General features: G+C 37.8%; 1 protein-coding gene across 3 annotated transcripts in view; it reads right to left on the reverse strand.

The window, feature by feature from the left end:
• TERT (telomerase reverse transcriptase) overlaps positions 1 to 17,064 on the reverse strand; it is a 36,512-nt gene that overhangs the window by 11,724 nt on the left and 7,724 nt on the right. For all 3 annotated transcript variants that reach the window (XM_065052900.1, XM_065052899.1, XM_021297820.2), the window contains exons 4-10: positions 13,975 to 14,164; positions 10,428 to 10,610; positions 9,091 to 9,252; positions 8,616 to 8,711; positions 6,590 to 6,675; positions 3,548 to 3,661; positions 1,681 to 1,752 (exon numbers count right to left, since the gene is read on the reverse strand). In XM_065052900.1, the coding sequence (XP_064908972.1) occupies positions 1,681 to 1,752; positions 3,548 to 3,661; positions 6,590 to 6,675; positions 8,616 to 8,711; positions 9,091 to 9,252; positions 10,428 to 10,610; positions 13,975 to 14,164 (903 nt within the window). The remainder of the gene's footprint in view (positions 1 to 1,680; positions 1,753 to 3,547; positions 3,662 to 6,589; positions 6,676 to 8,615; positions 8,712 to 9,090; positions 9,253 to 10,427; positions 10,611 to 13,974; positions 14,165 to 17,064) is intronic.

The following is a 17,064-nucleotide window of genomic DNA, read 5'->3' on the forward strand; positions in this document are numbered from 1 at the left end:
AATACATAAAATAAATAAATAAGCTTATGGATATGAGGATAATGGAGAAAAACTTTGACAGATAAATGCAAATTCAGAACTTAAGCCATAAAACACTTGAGACAAGCTGCATAAACCACTCTCACACAAACATTGAGATCAAAATCACTGGAAAGACAGATGAAGAGTTACTGGTTTTGAAAATTAACAAAAAAAGGAGAAGCCACATAACAGGAACTTCACTTATCCAATGAAAAGTTTTGAACTTTCTCCACCAAGTTTTTCATAAGGATGTTTTCATTGCCAGAATGCCTGCTAACTACCTACTACACATTGGAACAGCAGAGCCATCTCATGGACATGCAGCAATTGTGTTACTTGGTGATGTATTCATGTGCAGGCTTCATCCTTTTAAAGAGTGAGAGGAAAAGGTAGGCTCTTCTTGCTGGTGAGTAATAGTCATAACGCTGTCTCCTCAAAATTAGTTAATTTATTGAGCTCCCCAGTCCTAATACTTTATTAGAAAAAACTTACTGCTCCACTTGTGGCAGAGAGTTCACAGGACCTGTAAGCAGTTCTGGAAAACTTGCACAGAAGAGGTACTTGTCTACAGAAAATCAACACGGCTGGTGCAGAAGTTGATATAGAACAAAGAGGCAGATAACTTCAAAGAGCAAATAGGACAATATCTGCAATGCTACTGCAAGTGACATGCAGGAAAGATGATACAGAGATCAATAGCTTGAGGCAACCCCAGCCTTTTAATTTGACTTACCATTTCCAGAACTGTAAATCCAAACACCCCTAGAAATTTATTTCTGTTCTGATAAGGAAATGAGGACGAAGTCTTCAAAGTACACTAACCACTACTTAGTACAATTTATTCTTCAAATGGCACTTAACTGATTTCCCCACCACCTTTCAGGCTTACAACAGAGCTGTATCTTTCTGACTACTGAAAAACATGACACAACTGCATTGCAGATGCTAAACTTTTCTTCAAGACCTCTCATTTGGATCCTTAAAACTGTCTTTAGTACGCGCAGAACTCTTCTTGGATACGGACTGTACATTCATAGCTACAGTAACCAGAAACTTCTTTTGGGGCCCAATTTTTTTTAGAAAAGGTAGCACTGAAGCACTGTAAAGAATAACTGTTTGAAAGCCTCTGCATGAGCTGCATGCTGCCATGGTATCAGCATCTTCAAATACTAACACCAGAATATTAATTACTAGAAAATTCTTGGCAATATTGGATCAGAAGAAAGTTGCACTTTTTCCCTGGGAACAGAAGGTAGCAGCACACCTGCTTAGTTACATTTTAAGAACGTAACCAAGACAACTTAAAAATTTGAGGCAAAATGTCTTAAAAGACAACTGTCAGCTGCTTTGGTTAGCCTGCACTACTAACTGCTGCTAGAAGCTCCATCAAGGTCAGTAGCTAGGTCCCTAATTTAAACTTCAGCAGGAATCCCCCCACTCTCTGAACTGCAACAGATTGTTAGTTGACCATCAAGAATGTCACTATTAGGATTCTTCCCAGGCACAGGCTGCCAGCAAGGACTCCAAAATAGCCTTTCATTATTAACCCATAAAACAAATATACCTATATGTACAAGCATGTATAAAGATGAAAAAGAATGACCTAAAAGTTTTTTGTTAATGCTTATTACTTTGAAGACAATGTCTTTAATAGCATACCTTAGAAAAGTTCTTGCCTGCATTAAATGTGGCGTAACCAGCAAAAAGTCATCAATTAGACGTATTAGGACTCTGTAATCAAGAAGAAACTGATGTTAGACTTTTTGATATGTAAACCTTTCAAATTTTTGTCATACTCTTCAGAGCGACAACATGCTCAGTTTAATTTACAAGAATGCAGAAGCCAATATGAACTCCAAATCAAGTCTCTTGAAGAAATTCTTAGTTCTGCTTCTTTCCTAAAATAAATTTTTAAAAAAGAAAAAAAAAAAAAAGAAAAAAAAGAAAGTAAAGGCGTTGGCTACATGAAACATGACAGTAATTTATAGCACACAAGCTATTCCTCAGCTGCTACTTGAATGCAGGGTTTTACACTTTTCCAGAGGAGAATTTGCAGTATCTTGATTCATGAGACAAGGAAAGGAGGTGTAATACCAGGTACACAAGCAGATACCAGATTCTTGGTGTGCTCTAATTCTGTATCTTTGTTCACCAGGCAATAACCTGTTTGCGAAGCTATAACTTGAATATAGAACAGACTACAGCTTACCACTGTAAAACCCGGAATTCCCTTTTCCAACAGAATTCATGCCCCAAGCATGCCCGTATTTTTCTGATAAATCCTGCCTAGTAGATCACAGGCAGAAAGCTCTGAGAAGGATCCAGTCCAGGCTCCTCTTCAAAACAGGAGTACTGCCATCACTGTGATCAGATCAGCTGCACCTTTGCCTAGCCAAGTCAATAGCCAGGTTATTTTTTTGACTTAAAGGCCAAATGAAACTATGAAAATCATCCCACAAACATCTAAGTAACATTCTAAAATCTGCTCTATATAAAAAGAGCTGCTACAATAAAGACTGCATTCTGAGTCGGCTTCATCATTTCAGCATGTATAAACAACATCCTTTGCAAGCAAAAGATAGCTGTTTAGACTGATATCATCACAGCATCCTAAAACCTATAAGAAGAACTCTACTATTAATACTTGCATAGGGAAATGTTTAAAATTCTGAGACTTTCCATCACCCAGTGAGCCTCCCAGGAAAAGACACCCCACAGATACACTTTTCCAAAGTGCTCCTAAACAATTAGTTTCTTTTTTCTTTCTTAGGACAGAATTCACAGCAATGGAGGGACATGTGTGAACACAGACAGACAAGCATCAGGGTCCATCTCATACCTAAAGACCCTAATCTCGGATTCAGCTGAGGATAAAAGCGGTAAAAGGCACCCCAAAGTTTCTACGGCTAATAGAGGTAGAGCTTTTATCGGGCTAGCTTTCTGTCAAGCTCCTAGGAAGTAAGCACGAGCAAGGCACAAAGACTTAGAACATGTACCAAGAGCCGCAAAGGGCTTCAAACAACAACCAACATGCCTTGTAAAAAATCTACAATAAATCTGTGACCTTGATAAAATGTTAAGATTTACAGACGGTGGATTGGAAAGCCCTCAGGGAGAAGCCTGGAATATCAGAAGGCCTGTAGTGAATAACCCATCTTGTTTGAGGACAAAAGACCACAGATTATGTGGGAACAAATGTGGGAGAACCATAAACTTCTCAGATGTACAGGCAAGCTTGTCAGACTCTTTACAGCATCCCTAAATACTCTTTGTAAGAGCAAGTCTCCTACCCACAGATCTTGGAAAGCTTATTTTCAGCACTTTTCTTCACAATCTTATGACAGAGAAATTCCCACACAAAACAACCACAGTGACACTGAAACTGTGGAGATTCTTGTGTGCATCAGGCTCCTCATGGAGAGCTGGAAGTCCCTGAAATTCAAAATTAATCTTCAGAGAAAATGGCTAAAGCATATACTATAAATCATGCACTACTGTAATAGAGCACAGAACAAAGCATCCCTACCCATCCTGCTGCACTCCACAGAGTAATTTGTTTTCCATGTCTCCATAGCATAAGCTGCAAAGTAGGGTTGACAAAATGGAGCCCTGTGGAATTCCACAGCACTGTAAGTAGTACCTAGTAAAGAAGGAAAAGAAAAAAAAAATCAAAACATAGAAGAAGATTGCAACAGCCACTAAACATTTTTTTTTTTCCCAAGTATAACTTGTTTCAATAAGAAATATGTTACATGCATGCTAGTTAGACTTAATTTTTTTTGTTCTTTCCTCCAATAATCTACATATAATTCCACACATATTAAGCAAAACAGTGAAAAATGACACCAATACACATATTCCTTTCTTATTAAGAAAATCCAGCAGACAACTGCCATGAAACAAAAGAAATTTTACAACTGATCTCAAATGACACTTATTCCTTCCTCTTTCAGCTGCAGTCACCCTTCATTTAAGCTTTCTAATTATGTTACATCTTACATAGCTTCAAAACAAATATTCTATGAGAAATGAAGTACACTAGACAAATCTTTCAAACTATAGTTTATTTCAATTATTATCCAAACAGCTCCTAGCAGGTGGCCACTAAAAATCCACAGGCTGAAGCTCATACTGTACATTTACATCAGGAATTGAATTCAGGTGGATTTTGAGACAGAACATTTCAAACTTTTATCAGAAACAGCAGGTATCCACATGAAATTCAAATATAAATGCTCACCAATATCAAATCTTGTTAAGTTTTCTGAAAAAAAGCACTTTCAGCATCACAAGTCAGAGTAGAGATGTCTAACTATGGAATAATTTAAATCAATAATTTAAATGGAGGTGTTTATTCTTTGTTTATACTTGCACAGCATGACATGGTCAAGGAAAATATTTTCTTGATTGTTTTTGCTTGGGGTTTCTTGTTGTTGTTTGTTTTTCCCCACAAATATATACTTCTTTAATTTTAGGGAAATTTCTGATGTCTCAGGCCAATATAGCACGTGATCTGGTTTTACACGTCCCAGCTATACTGTAAATCATATTTATTTCGTCATTTAACTGTTCAGGTGTGAAACTATCTTGCTTCTAATTAGGAAAAACCACTACATCCTCTGAAATCCTAACCCTTATTATTTGTAATTATACTCAATATCCCTCCCCCTGCTTGAAAAGTTCACTGAAGTCATTTTGCAAGAGTAAATCTTGATTTGTTTCTCATGGCTTCAAAGAATTCGTACAGAAATGGCCAGGGGGAGGTTCATTAACACTGCCTTTATTTTGTTACTTGTATAAAGCCAGGAAGACCACACAGTAATAGCAATGTGTCACATCTAGACAGGATAGTGAAGACAGAGTGCCCCATGACCTTCTGGATTGTTCTATGCTGGCAACACCAGAATGAGCATGCCTCACAATGCCCCGGGGAATTATTTTCACAACACTCCTTTGAAGCAGTGAGATAATACAGGGTGTTTCAAAAAGATAGACCCAACTTCAAAGCAGTATATTTCGTGATGGAAACATTACAACTACACAAAAATTTACAAAAGGTTTAATGAGTTATCTAGAGGTAATCATTGGAAACTCTGTGTCCCACCCTCTCAAATGTTTCACTCATGGCCAGTTTGTGGTTGCAGAGATACAGTAATTTCAAATTTGGCCCATCTTTTTGAAACACTCTGTATATTACAATGTTCATTTTGCCATTACTACATGAACGGCTTAGTGAAATTGAAGAGAATGAACTCATGCAACTGGACACCAGAGCCATATACTACATTCTAGCATTGATCTTAACTGTTTTGAGTCATCTGCAAATTTTTCTAGCATTAATTTTACACTTTTCCAGAATTTTGATAAATGGTATTAAAAGATTCCTTCTAGGTCCATAGCTCAACAATCAGCATTCTTCTCAAAACACCAAGTGAATGTTGACTGTGATGGCTTTTTGAGAAGCATCAGTTAAACGGTATATTCGTTTACTAAGCTTATTTGCAGCTTGGAGTTTTTTTGGGGAGTTTTTTAACAAATGAGAACAAGCTACTTAAAGGCAAATTCATTACAGGACAACCAGTACTTTTTCAGCCAAGCTGCAACTGAATTTACCGAAGTGTGGAGTTGGCTTTCTGAGGGTGTGCTTTTTAAAAAACTATTAAAGTTTTACTAAACATACTGATGCAGGTTAGTTCTTATTAATGGCATGCCACGTCAGTGTACTCGTGATCCTGCCAAAGGGAGTGTAAGCATCAATGCTAGAAAAATCTATAAACGTTTTTCAATTTGCCTCCTTGAAAGCTTTTCTCCTCCTCCCTCAATCCTGTGAGATTAAGCGTTCTAAAATAAAGGTATTTTTTCTGAAGAGCGGGAAGCTATTCATTCTCATATACCTCACCCTGAATTTACAAAGATCACACAAGTACTTGCTTTTTAGATACCGCACACATTTGCCACCTACAGGCAAAATGTAAATACCAGACCGGAATTTCTACCAACACAAGAAGAAATCTGCATTACTACCCTCTATAACATCTGATTCCTAATTTTGGAGTTGCCAATAATTTAAATTCCTATCACCTTTTACTTTTATTGCAACGTGCCAAATAGCAAGGCCATGCAGAATAGGTGTAATTTTGCATTACAAAGAAATTACTACAAAGGCTCTTGAATGATTGCTTGGATGTTAGATTTTGTTCACCACTACGGGATGCATAAAATGTTGGGATCCAACATTTTGAAGTATTTTTCTTTTGAACTACAACTGCAGTTTTAAATGAAAAAGGTTATATATTTGTAGAATAATGCATTCTGTGTATAGTTAACATCATCCAGGTGGGAAAGAGAAATGCTATTCGAATACAAATTTCATTCCAAACTTTTCATGCTTTTATGGGGCTTAAACTGATACACAGATTTCAATCTAACATGAAGCAAAAATCTTTAAAAGGCAGCGAGCAAAAAGTGCCCTGAGCCAGTTAAATGTATTCTGCTTAACAAAAAAAAACCCACAACCAAACAAAAAGCCCAAACACACTATATGAAGAAAAACTAACTTATTTTTTACCTGTTCCCAATCTCCAGGATGTTGTTACTTATCATGTGAAGAAAAAAATTAAACAGGCTGGAACTTGTCTCATTAAAAGTTAAGCTCTACAAATGGGATAAAACAAGATGAGATTTTTACTTTAGAAATGTACTGAAACTAAAAACACATTATAAACTTAAAAGATACACAGAAATCTTTACGAGAAGTTACACTGTAGTAGTTCAAACCCCTAAGGTAAGAAACAAAATGCCTGAAACCAAGATCTGAACATACACACTAAAAAGCTGCTCACATTCAACAAGTCAACAGTACTTTTTTTGGTTTTGATGTTTTGCTTTAGGAGAAAAACAGTTGTGATTGGAGCTACATGGGAAAATTGTCAAATAAAACATGTAAAATCACTGCAAGTGCTGGTATATGATATTGGATTACAACAATTTATGAGACCTCACTCTTTTGGCCACTTTCTATCCTGCAGGACAATTTCTGTAACTATCATGTTCTTCATAATTCCCCAACACAGATACACTTGCCAGTTCTGCTGCGAAATATTCTGTGCTATAAAGTCCCAATGATTCCATGCAAGAGTGTCCACTCAATCTTTATGAAGCTTTTTGCATTAAAAATTGTGTAAAAAATAATTTTGAGCAGTTTAAACCCCTTTGACACTGACTTCATGAAAACTAAAGCAAAATTACTTCCTATTTGCATAGATGGACATCAGACAAATGCACACGGCTTTTGATAGAGCCATGTGAGATCATCATTATTTGTGTGAAAAACTAACATGATGCACCCGTGGTACAGACACACAGGCTGACATGATACTTTTTTCAGAATACTTTTTTTTAAAAAAATATTTAAAGTAATGACAGCCATACACACAAATGTAAAATATTTTGAAATAGAATGCTGCTGTTCATATAATATCTAGCATAGTAATCCAAATCAGATGCCCACTGGAAAAAAAGAACAAAACAAAACCTATGTACATGTCATAAATTCAGCTACTTTATATTTTCATCCATGTACTTGTTAGGCCCTTTGCACTTTGTAGGTACCCTGCATTGTCCATAACCCACACTGTATGTTCTACTCCCCCTTTGTCCATAGTTATCCAAGATCATTTTACTTTTATGTTAGAAGCATAAATTATCCTTTTTAAAAAATACCCATCTTGTCATCTGATGCTCAGGATCTTGTAGGTTGTTATGGAACATTATGATGCCAAGCAATCAAATGTATTTAGAAAGTGACTGAGCATAAAGCCTACTTCTATGCCTTCCTCTGTCATGCTCCTTGCACAGAAGGAAGTCTTGAGAAGAACTATTTGGAATTAGTACAGTTCTCCGCAGCATAAGAATTAAAACAACATAAAGATGCTTGCTTCTTGTAGCAAAGTGTTAGAGTAAATTTAAAATACATATAATTTTTAACCATACTTCAATTCACTGAAAGCGAGAAATCTCTTTAAGCGAAAAGTACAAGAACTGATCTTATTTTGTGCTGCATTTTAACTCTTCTAAAGAAGAGTTTATTCTCATCCACCTTGGCAGGCAATCATTAAAATAAGAGTTTCTTTTTTTAACATCAGTTTTCTATTCTGCTCAGTTTGCTATTCAAAATGTCACATCTTTTTCCTTAGCCACTTAGCTCAGAATACATTTTGTTCATTCTTCTTTACATTTTGGAGATAGTAAGTATTGAAGCCCTTCTTTACTAGATAGTTAATTACTGCTCGAGAACTGTTGCAACAAACAATGAAATTAGGAAAGGAAGAAGAAAACACTGGTTACAATGAAAGTTTGAGACAACAACGAGAAACTCCAGGAAAAGTCTACAACACTTTGTCAAATTCCTTGCCTTGAACACTATTATAAACACCAAAGAAGAGATGACAGAAGTGTCTCTATGGAAAGTGCTGGGTAGCTAGAAGAGAGGTAGTGTCACCACGTAATATGTACATTTAATTAAAAATGCCAGTCTTCCTCTACTTCTTCTGTATCTTTCTTTTTCAGTTGAAAAGAAGCCTCCCAATACTTACCTGTTCAACTACTATTCCATTTTGCAGTGAGGTACTCTCCTGAAGATGGGACACAAACTGCTTCATGTCTGGTATAAAATCCTTAAAAGTAGAAACCTGTATATTGAGCGTAAAGAAATAAATGACAAAAGCAGTAGAAAATTCAGTACAAGACTCTTTTATTCAGTGAATGTCAAAGGGCCAGCCTTATTGCATCATTTTAATCCAACAACTCAGCTATTGTTAAAAAATACCTCCCTCACATCTCTCTATTTCCATAACTCATTTATCTTTACTCTTACTAGCGTAAGAGCAGAAAGTGTAAAAAGTAAAGAGAAGCTTTGCTACCTCTGGAAAATATCCAACACTATTGAAAAAAAAGGGTTTATGAAGTAGTTGCCTAATTCAAATTGTGACTAAAAAAGCTATAAACAAAAATATTCCTTGGACAGAAATGTATCTACAGCAGTCAACAGATGAAATCAGCAAGTCATACATGTCTCCTATAGAGCCTCCTCGCTTTTCCACTCGTGGTAATCATGATCACAGCATAGCGCCGTATGCAGTAGACAGTTCTTTTCTCCGGCTTTAAGATCCGTGAAATCACTTCCACAAGTTTATTGTGAGGAATGGTATCATAAGCCCTGGATACATCAGCCTGAAAGAGGAGATATATCTTCCATTACGCATTCATCAGTATCACTGTAAACACTGTGGTAGTATGAAAAATGTATTGTTGCAGCATATAAACATGGCTGAAGAACAGACCACATAGGAGTGAAATTACTGCATCATTCAGATCAAATTTTTGACAAAACAAAAACTCATTGCTTATTTGAGTTTTCCCTTACAAGGGATAACCAAACAATCAGGTTTAGCACAGTTGTTGCTATCAGCAGAAGATTATACCATCTGCAACTTAAAACACTGAACCTTCAATCATTTAACTAAAGGTTATTGCTGATATTTTTACATGTTTAAACATTTTAAGAAACCTTCCTCATCCTAAACCTCATATTGCAATCTTAACTCTGCTTTCACTTGTCATAATCAAAATTCAAAACCTTCTGAGGAAGCAAAAGTTTTAGGAGAACTATTGCAAATGACACAGTTCTTTGGCATGAAAGACGAGGTAATCACTGAAAGTAATTTCAGGACAGGATATAATAGAATACAGGAGAAAAGCCCCACCATAACACACACAAATCTCTGAAATTTACATACATCTGTATAAATCTCCCCAATTCAAAATTATTAATTGAGCTCAAACAGAAAAGGCTGCCTGCTAGACACAACTGAAAAACAAAAGTGCTAAGAAATTCCCTCAAATAGTAGGATACAACAAGCAATCATTTTTAACCAGTGGGAGAAGAAACTTGTTGGAGAGACACTAAAGTTCAAGTGTTCATTTTCAACAGAAACTAATGATACTGAGATACAAGTGACCTAGTTTTAAAAATATGCCGAATTTATCCAAATGCACATAGCAAGTTTTTCCTGGTTTTCCTTTGGGAAGATGGCCCTAAAAGTATATTTGAGTTTGTATTTTTGTCCCATTTTTATACCCAAGTAAATGTAACTGCAAAAATCCAGTGCAGGTGCAGAAACAAGAGCTGCTACATGACAGAAAGATGGACAGGAAAATATACAAGTAAGGCAAGGGCTACTACAAGGACACCCCCACCCAGAAAAAAAACAACCAAAGTCTGTGTTACATGTGCACAAAAATTTATTTTGAAAAAGAAATAATGATGGACTCGGATCACACCTATAAAAGTATTTGTCCAAGTTGACTTTAAAAATTAGCTTGGCTATGTGATTATAAAGACATACCTTTACATAGTAGAAATGAGGAATTTCACCACCTGATTCAAGAACCTTTGTAACAAACTTCTTCCATGCCTTGTAGATATCATCTTTCCCAAACACCGAAGAGCCGATAAAACTGGTGTTTATAGTCCGTTCGTAATTTAACACACTAAACAGATTTTTCAGCCGAGTGTTGTAGTGATGCATCTAAAGATATCAAAGAGAATCACCTTAAAGTATGTTGAAACATATTACATTCTGTGTGACACAGAGATTTCAAATATAGATGAAATAGGAGACTAAATTTGCATATTTACTATATTATTTTGGTCAACTGCAATTTTCAGAAAGCTTGACTAGAGCTGCAGTAACTACTTTGAAGTGACAAAACAGCCTCAGAGATATTTTTTTTTAGCACATTTAAATCCCTATGGAATTTCTTTTTTCTCTACTTGATTCTTGGAAATCAAGGTGTAATAGTTAACAAGATAAACAGACGGACTCCAGCAAACAAAAGTACCGCCAACTAGAAAGTAAATTCTTAAATATCATTAATTCTTTCTGCTGGAGATTATCACTGCAACAAGAAGAGTGAAAAGAACGTGTGTCCTAAGACTTCAGGCTAAATCCAACCTCTGGAGGTACTTAATGCAAGTACATTAGCAAAGATTTAACTCTCAGCTATGGGAATAGTAAAGTACACCAAAGTGGCAGTCAAGTTTTGCAATTTGCTTAGCTCTGTAAACACTTTAAGGAAAAGAAATATTGACAGACCTGGCAATAAAAGAACGTTGAAAGGGCAAGCCATAGTACTGAAGAAAATAAACCAACTGCACACGTAGCCTAGTTATGAATCAGTTTAGAACTTCAGAGAAATCCTCCAAAAAGTACACACAGAACATAAAAGGGTTCTTACTCTCAATAGTAGTATTGTGATCATGACATGGATACACTGAAAACTAATTACAGAAGCATTCCAATTCATCTGAAAACATTTATTTTTACACTGAAAAAAAAAAAATCAATTACAAGTTTAAGTGAAAGGCTGGCAGAATTAAAGCACACAAAAAGTGTTCAGTGTACTACTGCCACTGCCTCCAAAACAACTCAATCCAACTTCGCTGTTTTACATAAGGTTAGTAATTATGTTTATTCATTGGCTGATCTTGCAAAATGTTTTTGATCAGCTTATAAAATAAAGATTTCTGAAAACTAAGATGCTTTCCCAGAATTATTGCAGTGGTATCTTTTCTGGTGTAGGCCAAGTTCCCAAGAAAAACAGTCAAAAGGGTAGATATGTAGCTGAAAGGTAAAACAAAGCAGCAAGGCCAAAGTAATCACCAGTAGAAAAGTTCCTCACTTCCTTCTTAATAAGTGTAACCCAAAATGGTTACTTTTTTACAAAAAGCACACCTTCACCTTTTCACAAAGCTGATGGTCATATGGGTGTTAGCAAGGGAGTCAATAAAAGAAAATTGACACTGATTTCAAACACGGTTTGAACTAGACCTAAGAACCTGGAGTTACAGTAGTAGTCACAGTAGCTCCTCATTTTCGTGTCAGAAGGAATTCCCTCAAACCTCTTGGTTCCCCAGAACAGGTCTAATCCACAGAGCTATTAACGTTTTTGCAAAACCTAAAGATCTACTGGAATCTTTGAAGAATGCTGTAAATGACTATAAGCTCAGATCTTTTAGAACCATGCTGCTCCCCAGTGCTTGGAGCTTCCCATTAAAAACAAATGAATTTTAAAAATGGTTCAAAGGAAAAAGGATGTAAAGCAAATAGATAAAACCTTTGAAACAAAACACAATCTACACTGATTTGAGGATGAATTCACAGAAATGGACTCATTCCACCACGTATTTTGCAGCAAAGTTTGAGAGTTGCCCAAGAATCAGAAGCTGGATATTTGAGAGATTTTCTCTGGCAATTCATCTGGATACATTCCAGTGTTGAGCTACAGAAGCTGGGAAAGACTACACCTACAACTCCAAAATGGCTTCCAAGTTCCAAAACTGTAACATGGTCAAAAAGAAATAAGTGGAATATCATCTTCCTTCTACAATTTAAAAGCTAAGAGGACAGTGGAGAGCGGAGACAAGCCAGATATGGTACAGGACTGGAACAGAGCACAAGATAAACAGCCATGACAGAAACAAACTGAGGAGCCATGCACATCTGGGCCAGGAGGAGAAGACTACACCACTTCCATTAGGTTGGAACCCCTATTTTGATGAATAAGATGATAGTTTTGCACAATACCCTTTCCTCTGTCTACTATCTGAGAAGAGAGGTAACACTACCACCACCTTCTCTTTCATGGATTTAGGAAAATTATTAGCTATGTTTTGTGATTAGTTGAGACAGAGGAGGTCTGTCTAAAAGGTGAAGAACTTCGTCCTCAGTTATTTGTCAGCACGCTCTGACAGGAGTCTATCGCTCCCACTTTTCAGTTGACACAGATATTCCCTCCCAGCTCCAGGGCAGACAGATTAGCTCAAATCATTTGACCAGCTACCACGGTTGACTTTGAACCTTCATCATCTTCAGTAGATTGACGTCATCCTTTATGCCAGATTTATCACAGGAGCAACAGCAACTTTAAAGCACTGCAGCTATTTCCAAATTAACTGTGTGCATATTCTCAGATCTGACAGTCTGTCACAGAAAGACTATCAAGAAATAACACTTCAGAATAGTTTTTAATTGATGCCCTGTACATCTGGTCTGGGATCACATACTGAACAGTAAATACTGAGAAGCCACTGACCTTTCGCCCATTTGGGGAACATTTAATCTCATGCACTAAATGGGACGCAGCCTTAAGGAAAAACAATTAATGCAGTCATGCAAGATAGTGAAACTGGGTTCCCACTATGTCTTGTGGTTTACTGGTCTGTTAAAGAGGTTACTCTGTGCACTGCATGTTCTGTCTCTGTTCCCACACTGTGGTAGTTGCCAGCTTCCTTCCTATCTCCCCACTTCACTTGATCCAGTTTCCTCGCCCTTCTTAGACCTTCTGTAACACACCCAGTTCATCTCTGTTCACCCCCCTGGGCTCATGTGGCACCACAGCCAACTATCCCATCAACATGCACAACAAGTATTCAGGTCAGTCCCAACAGGCCAGACTCATCCATCCCTCACCCTCTGGCGTGCCAAACAAATACAACATTTTAGTTCAGAACACTGAGTATCTTCAAGATTTTCATCCTTCTACTTCCATAGATGGCCAACGCCTACCACAAACAGACACAGTGAGCAAGCCTGAGAGAAACTGATGGAAAGAGAAGAGAAAGAATACATGATCACCTGACAGACTCATTTCCTTAGGACAGGCTTGCAAACAGAAGTATGTGATTCTGGAAGTGGAGGCCAATAGTAATTAAGCACTGGGACAGGCTTATTAAGTAATCAAGCACAGCAACAGGCACACCCATTCAGTCATTCTGATTTGAATGTTTGAGTTCACCATGTTAAAACTAGTTTCATAAAACATAAAAAACCCTCACTCACTTTATTAGCTGCCTACATCAAGCCCACATAAAACAATAAAGGAAATAAAAACCTTCTTTTCTCTGCTTTCCCTGCTGAATGTTCGTGCTTCAACAACACCGCTCACTTTTACTATGGGTCTTAACCCGTTCACTTTGGGAATGAACCGGAGCTTTGATGCCACGAGAATGTACTTTTTTTGACGGACAGCTTCAATCTCCTCCGAAGATAGAGCACGTAGATGTACCTGGGCAAAATGGTTTCTAAAAATACAAATACATTTAGTGTAAGCAATAGGAAAGGCAGTAAGTTAAAACATTTAGTATCTTTATGATAACCAAAGCCAAATATTTTTCTAAGAAGACAATTACAAATACTAACCCCTGCAGAAAATGACATGGAAATCTGAATTTCAGAACAATTACACAGTATCTTAACGGCAATGTAATAAAATACTAAGGGAGTATATATTTCTGCTTGATGAAAAATAATTTTTTAAAAAACTTAACTAATGCAATTAAAAATTTAAGCACAGATTCAGTACATCTGAACGTTATGAAATATTTTTTATGCAAGACAACAGGAAGCTGGATATTTCTCATGGTTTCAGAAATTTGAAAGACATGATCAAAGCTGAATAGAACGTTCTGAAAACTATGTTAAGAATGATCCAGGGAAGGAGTTACACACTGTAATGGGCTGTTCTACTCCCAACATTTAGGAGACCTACTACTTAGTAAAAGTTACAGTGAACTGAGATACTGGGATACATAATGGCATTTAAGTATCCAGTAAGAGTCCGAATCATGGGAAAAGGAGGTGTTGCAAAAGCCCTCGCTTTTACTCAAGACTGTGTTGTCAAAATGGCCTACTTGCAAGGTAAAGACCTGGATCAATCTCCTGCACTCTTTGTTTTGTTCAAAAGGACAAAATGTGCCATTCAAAAAGCTCAACAGCCTAGTGGTTAGGATACTCTCCTGTGAAGTGAAGCAAGAATATTCAAATCCCTGCAGAAGGGGGGATGCAAATTTAAATTTGCTTGCAGATTTTTCTCATCCCATACCAACCATCGGGCTGGTTTAGCAAAAGGGGGCCACACTATCACAAAAGGCAGAGGACGGATGGTGGAAACCTGGCAAGCGTGCTCTAGGAGACACCTGAGAAGCCAAGCATGCAGGTAAGAGAAGCACACAAATAATTCTCTCCTGTAAGCCAACACAACTCTCATACAAGCTAATGATCCAGCTACTTGGGACTGTCAGCATCCAGGTGACACAATGCATGACACCCAGAAGGCACAAGAGCACCCATGGCTGGCAAGCTGAGCTATTACTGAGCAAGTATTCTGAGGATTTATATTCAAACTTTGGAATTAAATTACTGGGACAAATGTAGTCCAAAGTGAAGCAGAATGGACAGGAGATCACTCTTCCACATCTAGAGATCCCTGTTATTTATTATGACTTAAATTATTTCCTCAACCCATAAAACTTCATCATGTACTACAGTATTAGCTAGGTCACTAAGATAAAACAAAGAACTTCAGTTCAACAGAAACAAGCAAATTATCAAATCTCCATCACTTTACAGTTCACATTTAAGACTGAGGGAAAAACAAAAATAAAACAAAATAACCAACCAACACTACGTAAAAAAATATGACCTGCTCTGAAAGTGAAGGCAAAGGCCAATTATTGGCAGATCTTCATCATTACTACCTGTGGCCTGCTGTTGAAGTGGATGACATTTTGCTTGCAGCAATATTCATTGCTTATGCTTTCATGGCATTTATAGCAGTGCTAAGAGGCCACTGAACCCCCCTACTCTCGTTTGTACACTCATGGCACTGTTACATGCTGGAACTTGGAGGAAATTGAGGGGATGGTCCTGCTGGTTTTTGACATCACAATTCAATGGGGGAAGATTAAGAATTTCTGCAGCATTTTCAATCCTCAGTAGCTGTTGTGTACAGCAAGGGCAGGGAGTGTGCAGTCCTTATAAAAACAGGTGCTGCCACCACAACATTGTGTACATTAGTTTTAAAACATAACTTTGTTTTCCATGGACCACAGAACTTGAACTGACTGTGTCGTTAAATATTGTTTTTTCCTTAATGAGTACTATTCTTAACTTGGGGGATGAAGTTTTGTTTACAGAATCACAGGTTGCTGGGGATTGGAAGGGACATCGGAAGATCATCTAGTCCAATCCCCCTGCCAGAGCAGGAACACCTACATGAGGTTACACAGGAAGGTGTCCAGGCGGGTTTTGAATGTCTCCAGGGAAGGAGACTCCACAATCTCCCTGGGCAGCCTGTTCCAGTGCTCTGGCACCCTCACTGAGAAGAAGTTTCTTCTCATATTTAAGTGGAAGCTCCTGTGTTCCAGTTTGAACCCATTGCCCCTTGTCCTATCATTGGTTGTCACAGAGAAGAGCCTGGCTCCATCTTTGTGACACTCACCCTTTACATATTTATAAACATTAAAGAGGTCACCCCTCAGTCTCCTCTTCTTCAAGTTAGAGACCCAGCTCCCTCAGCCTTTCAAAAAATGATCAGAAAGTTGACTGTGTACAAAAAGTCCAGCATGCTCTAACCTCCACTCATACAGCAAGACAGACATCTAGATTCAGGTCCCCTTCCAGAACTGTGGCCTCTACCCTTTGGTTGGATTCTGTACAGGAAGATCTACTGATATAGACAACCCATCAGGATGCAGATTTACTCCCTAACTCCAATGTAGTGCAAAGGCAAGCTCATTCATAAAGCCCAGATCCACTCAGTTCAGCCTGTTTCAAGCATCCTCTTCCTCCCAAAGGAGGATGTGAAAGAACTGGAAAGGCATCAGTGGCTACGCTTGGCTGTGAACATCATCCCAGGAGCCAGCTCACAGCAATCACCACGAGCAGCTCCAGCTGAAGGGGAGGAAGAACCAGGACAGCCACAGAACAGCCATTAGGGCAACAACTGAGGCCACTGGATCCTCTTCCTCCAGGGAAGATGGAAACAACCACCTTTCGCAGCGATTCACCCACAGTGACTGAAAAAACTGCCTGGGTAAGAGAGGACAGTGCCTGGAGAGTCTTCAAATGGCCAAGGAAGCACAGGAAGCCCTAAACAGTTGTTTCGCAATATCTCTATGAATTTCCACCTGTATGAATGCAG

This window comes from Columba livia, chromosome 2 (genome assembly GCF_036013475.1).
Source record: "Columba livia isolate bColLiv1 breed racing homer chromosome 2, bColLiv1.pat.W.v2, whole genome shotgun sequence".
Taxonomy (NCBI): domain Eukaryota; kingdom Metazoa; phylum Chordata; class Aves; order Columbiformes; family Columbidae; genus Columba; species Columba livia.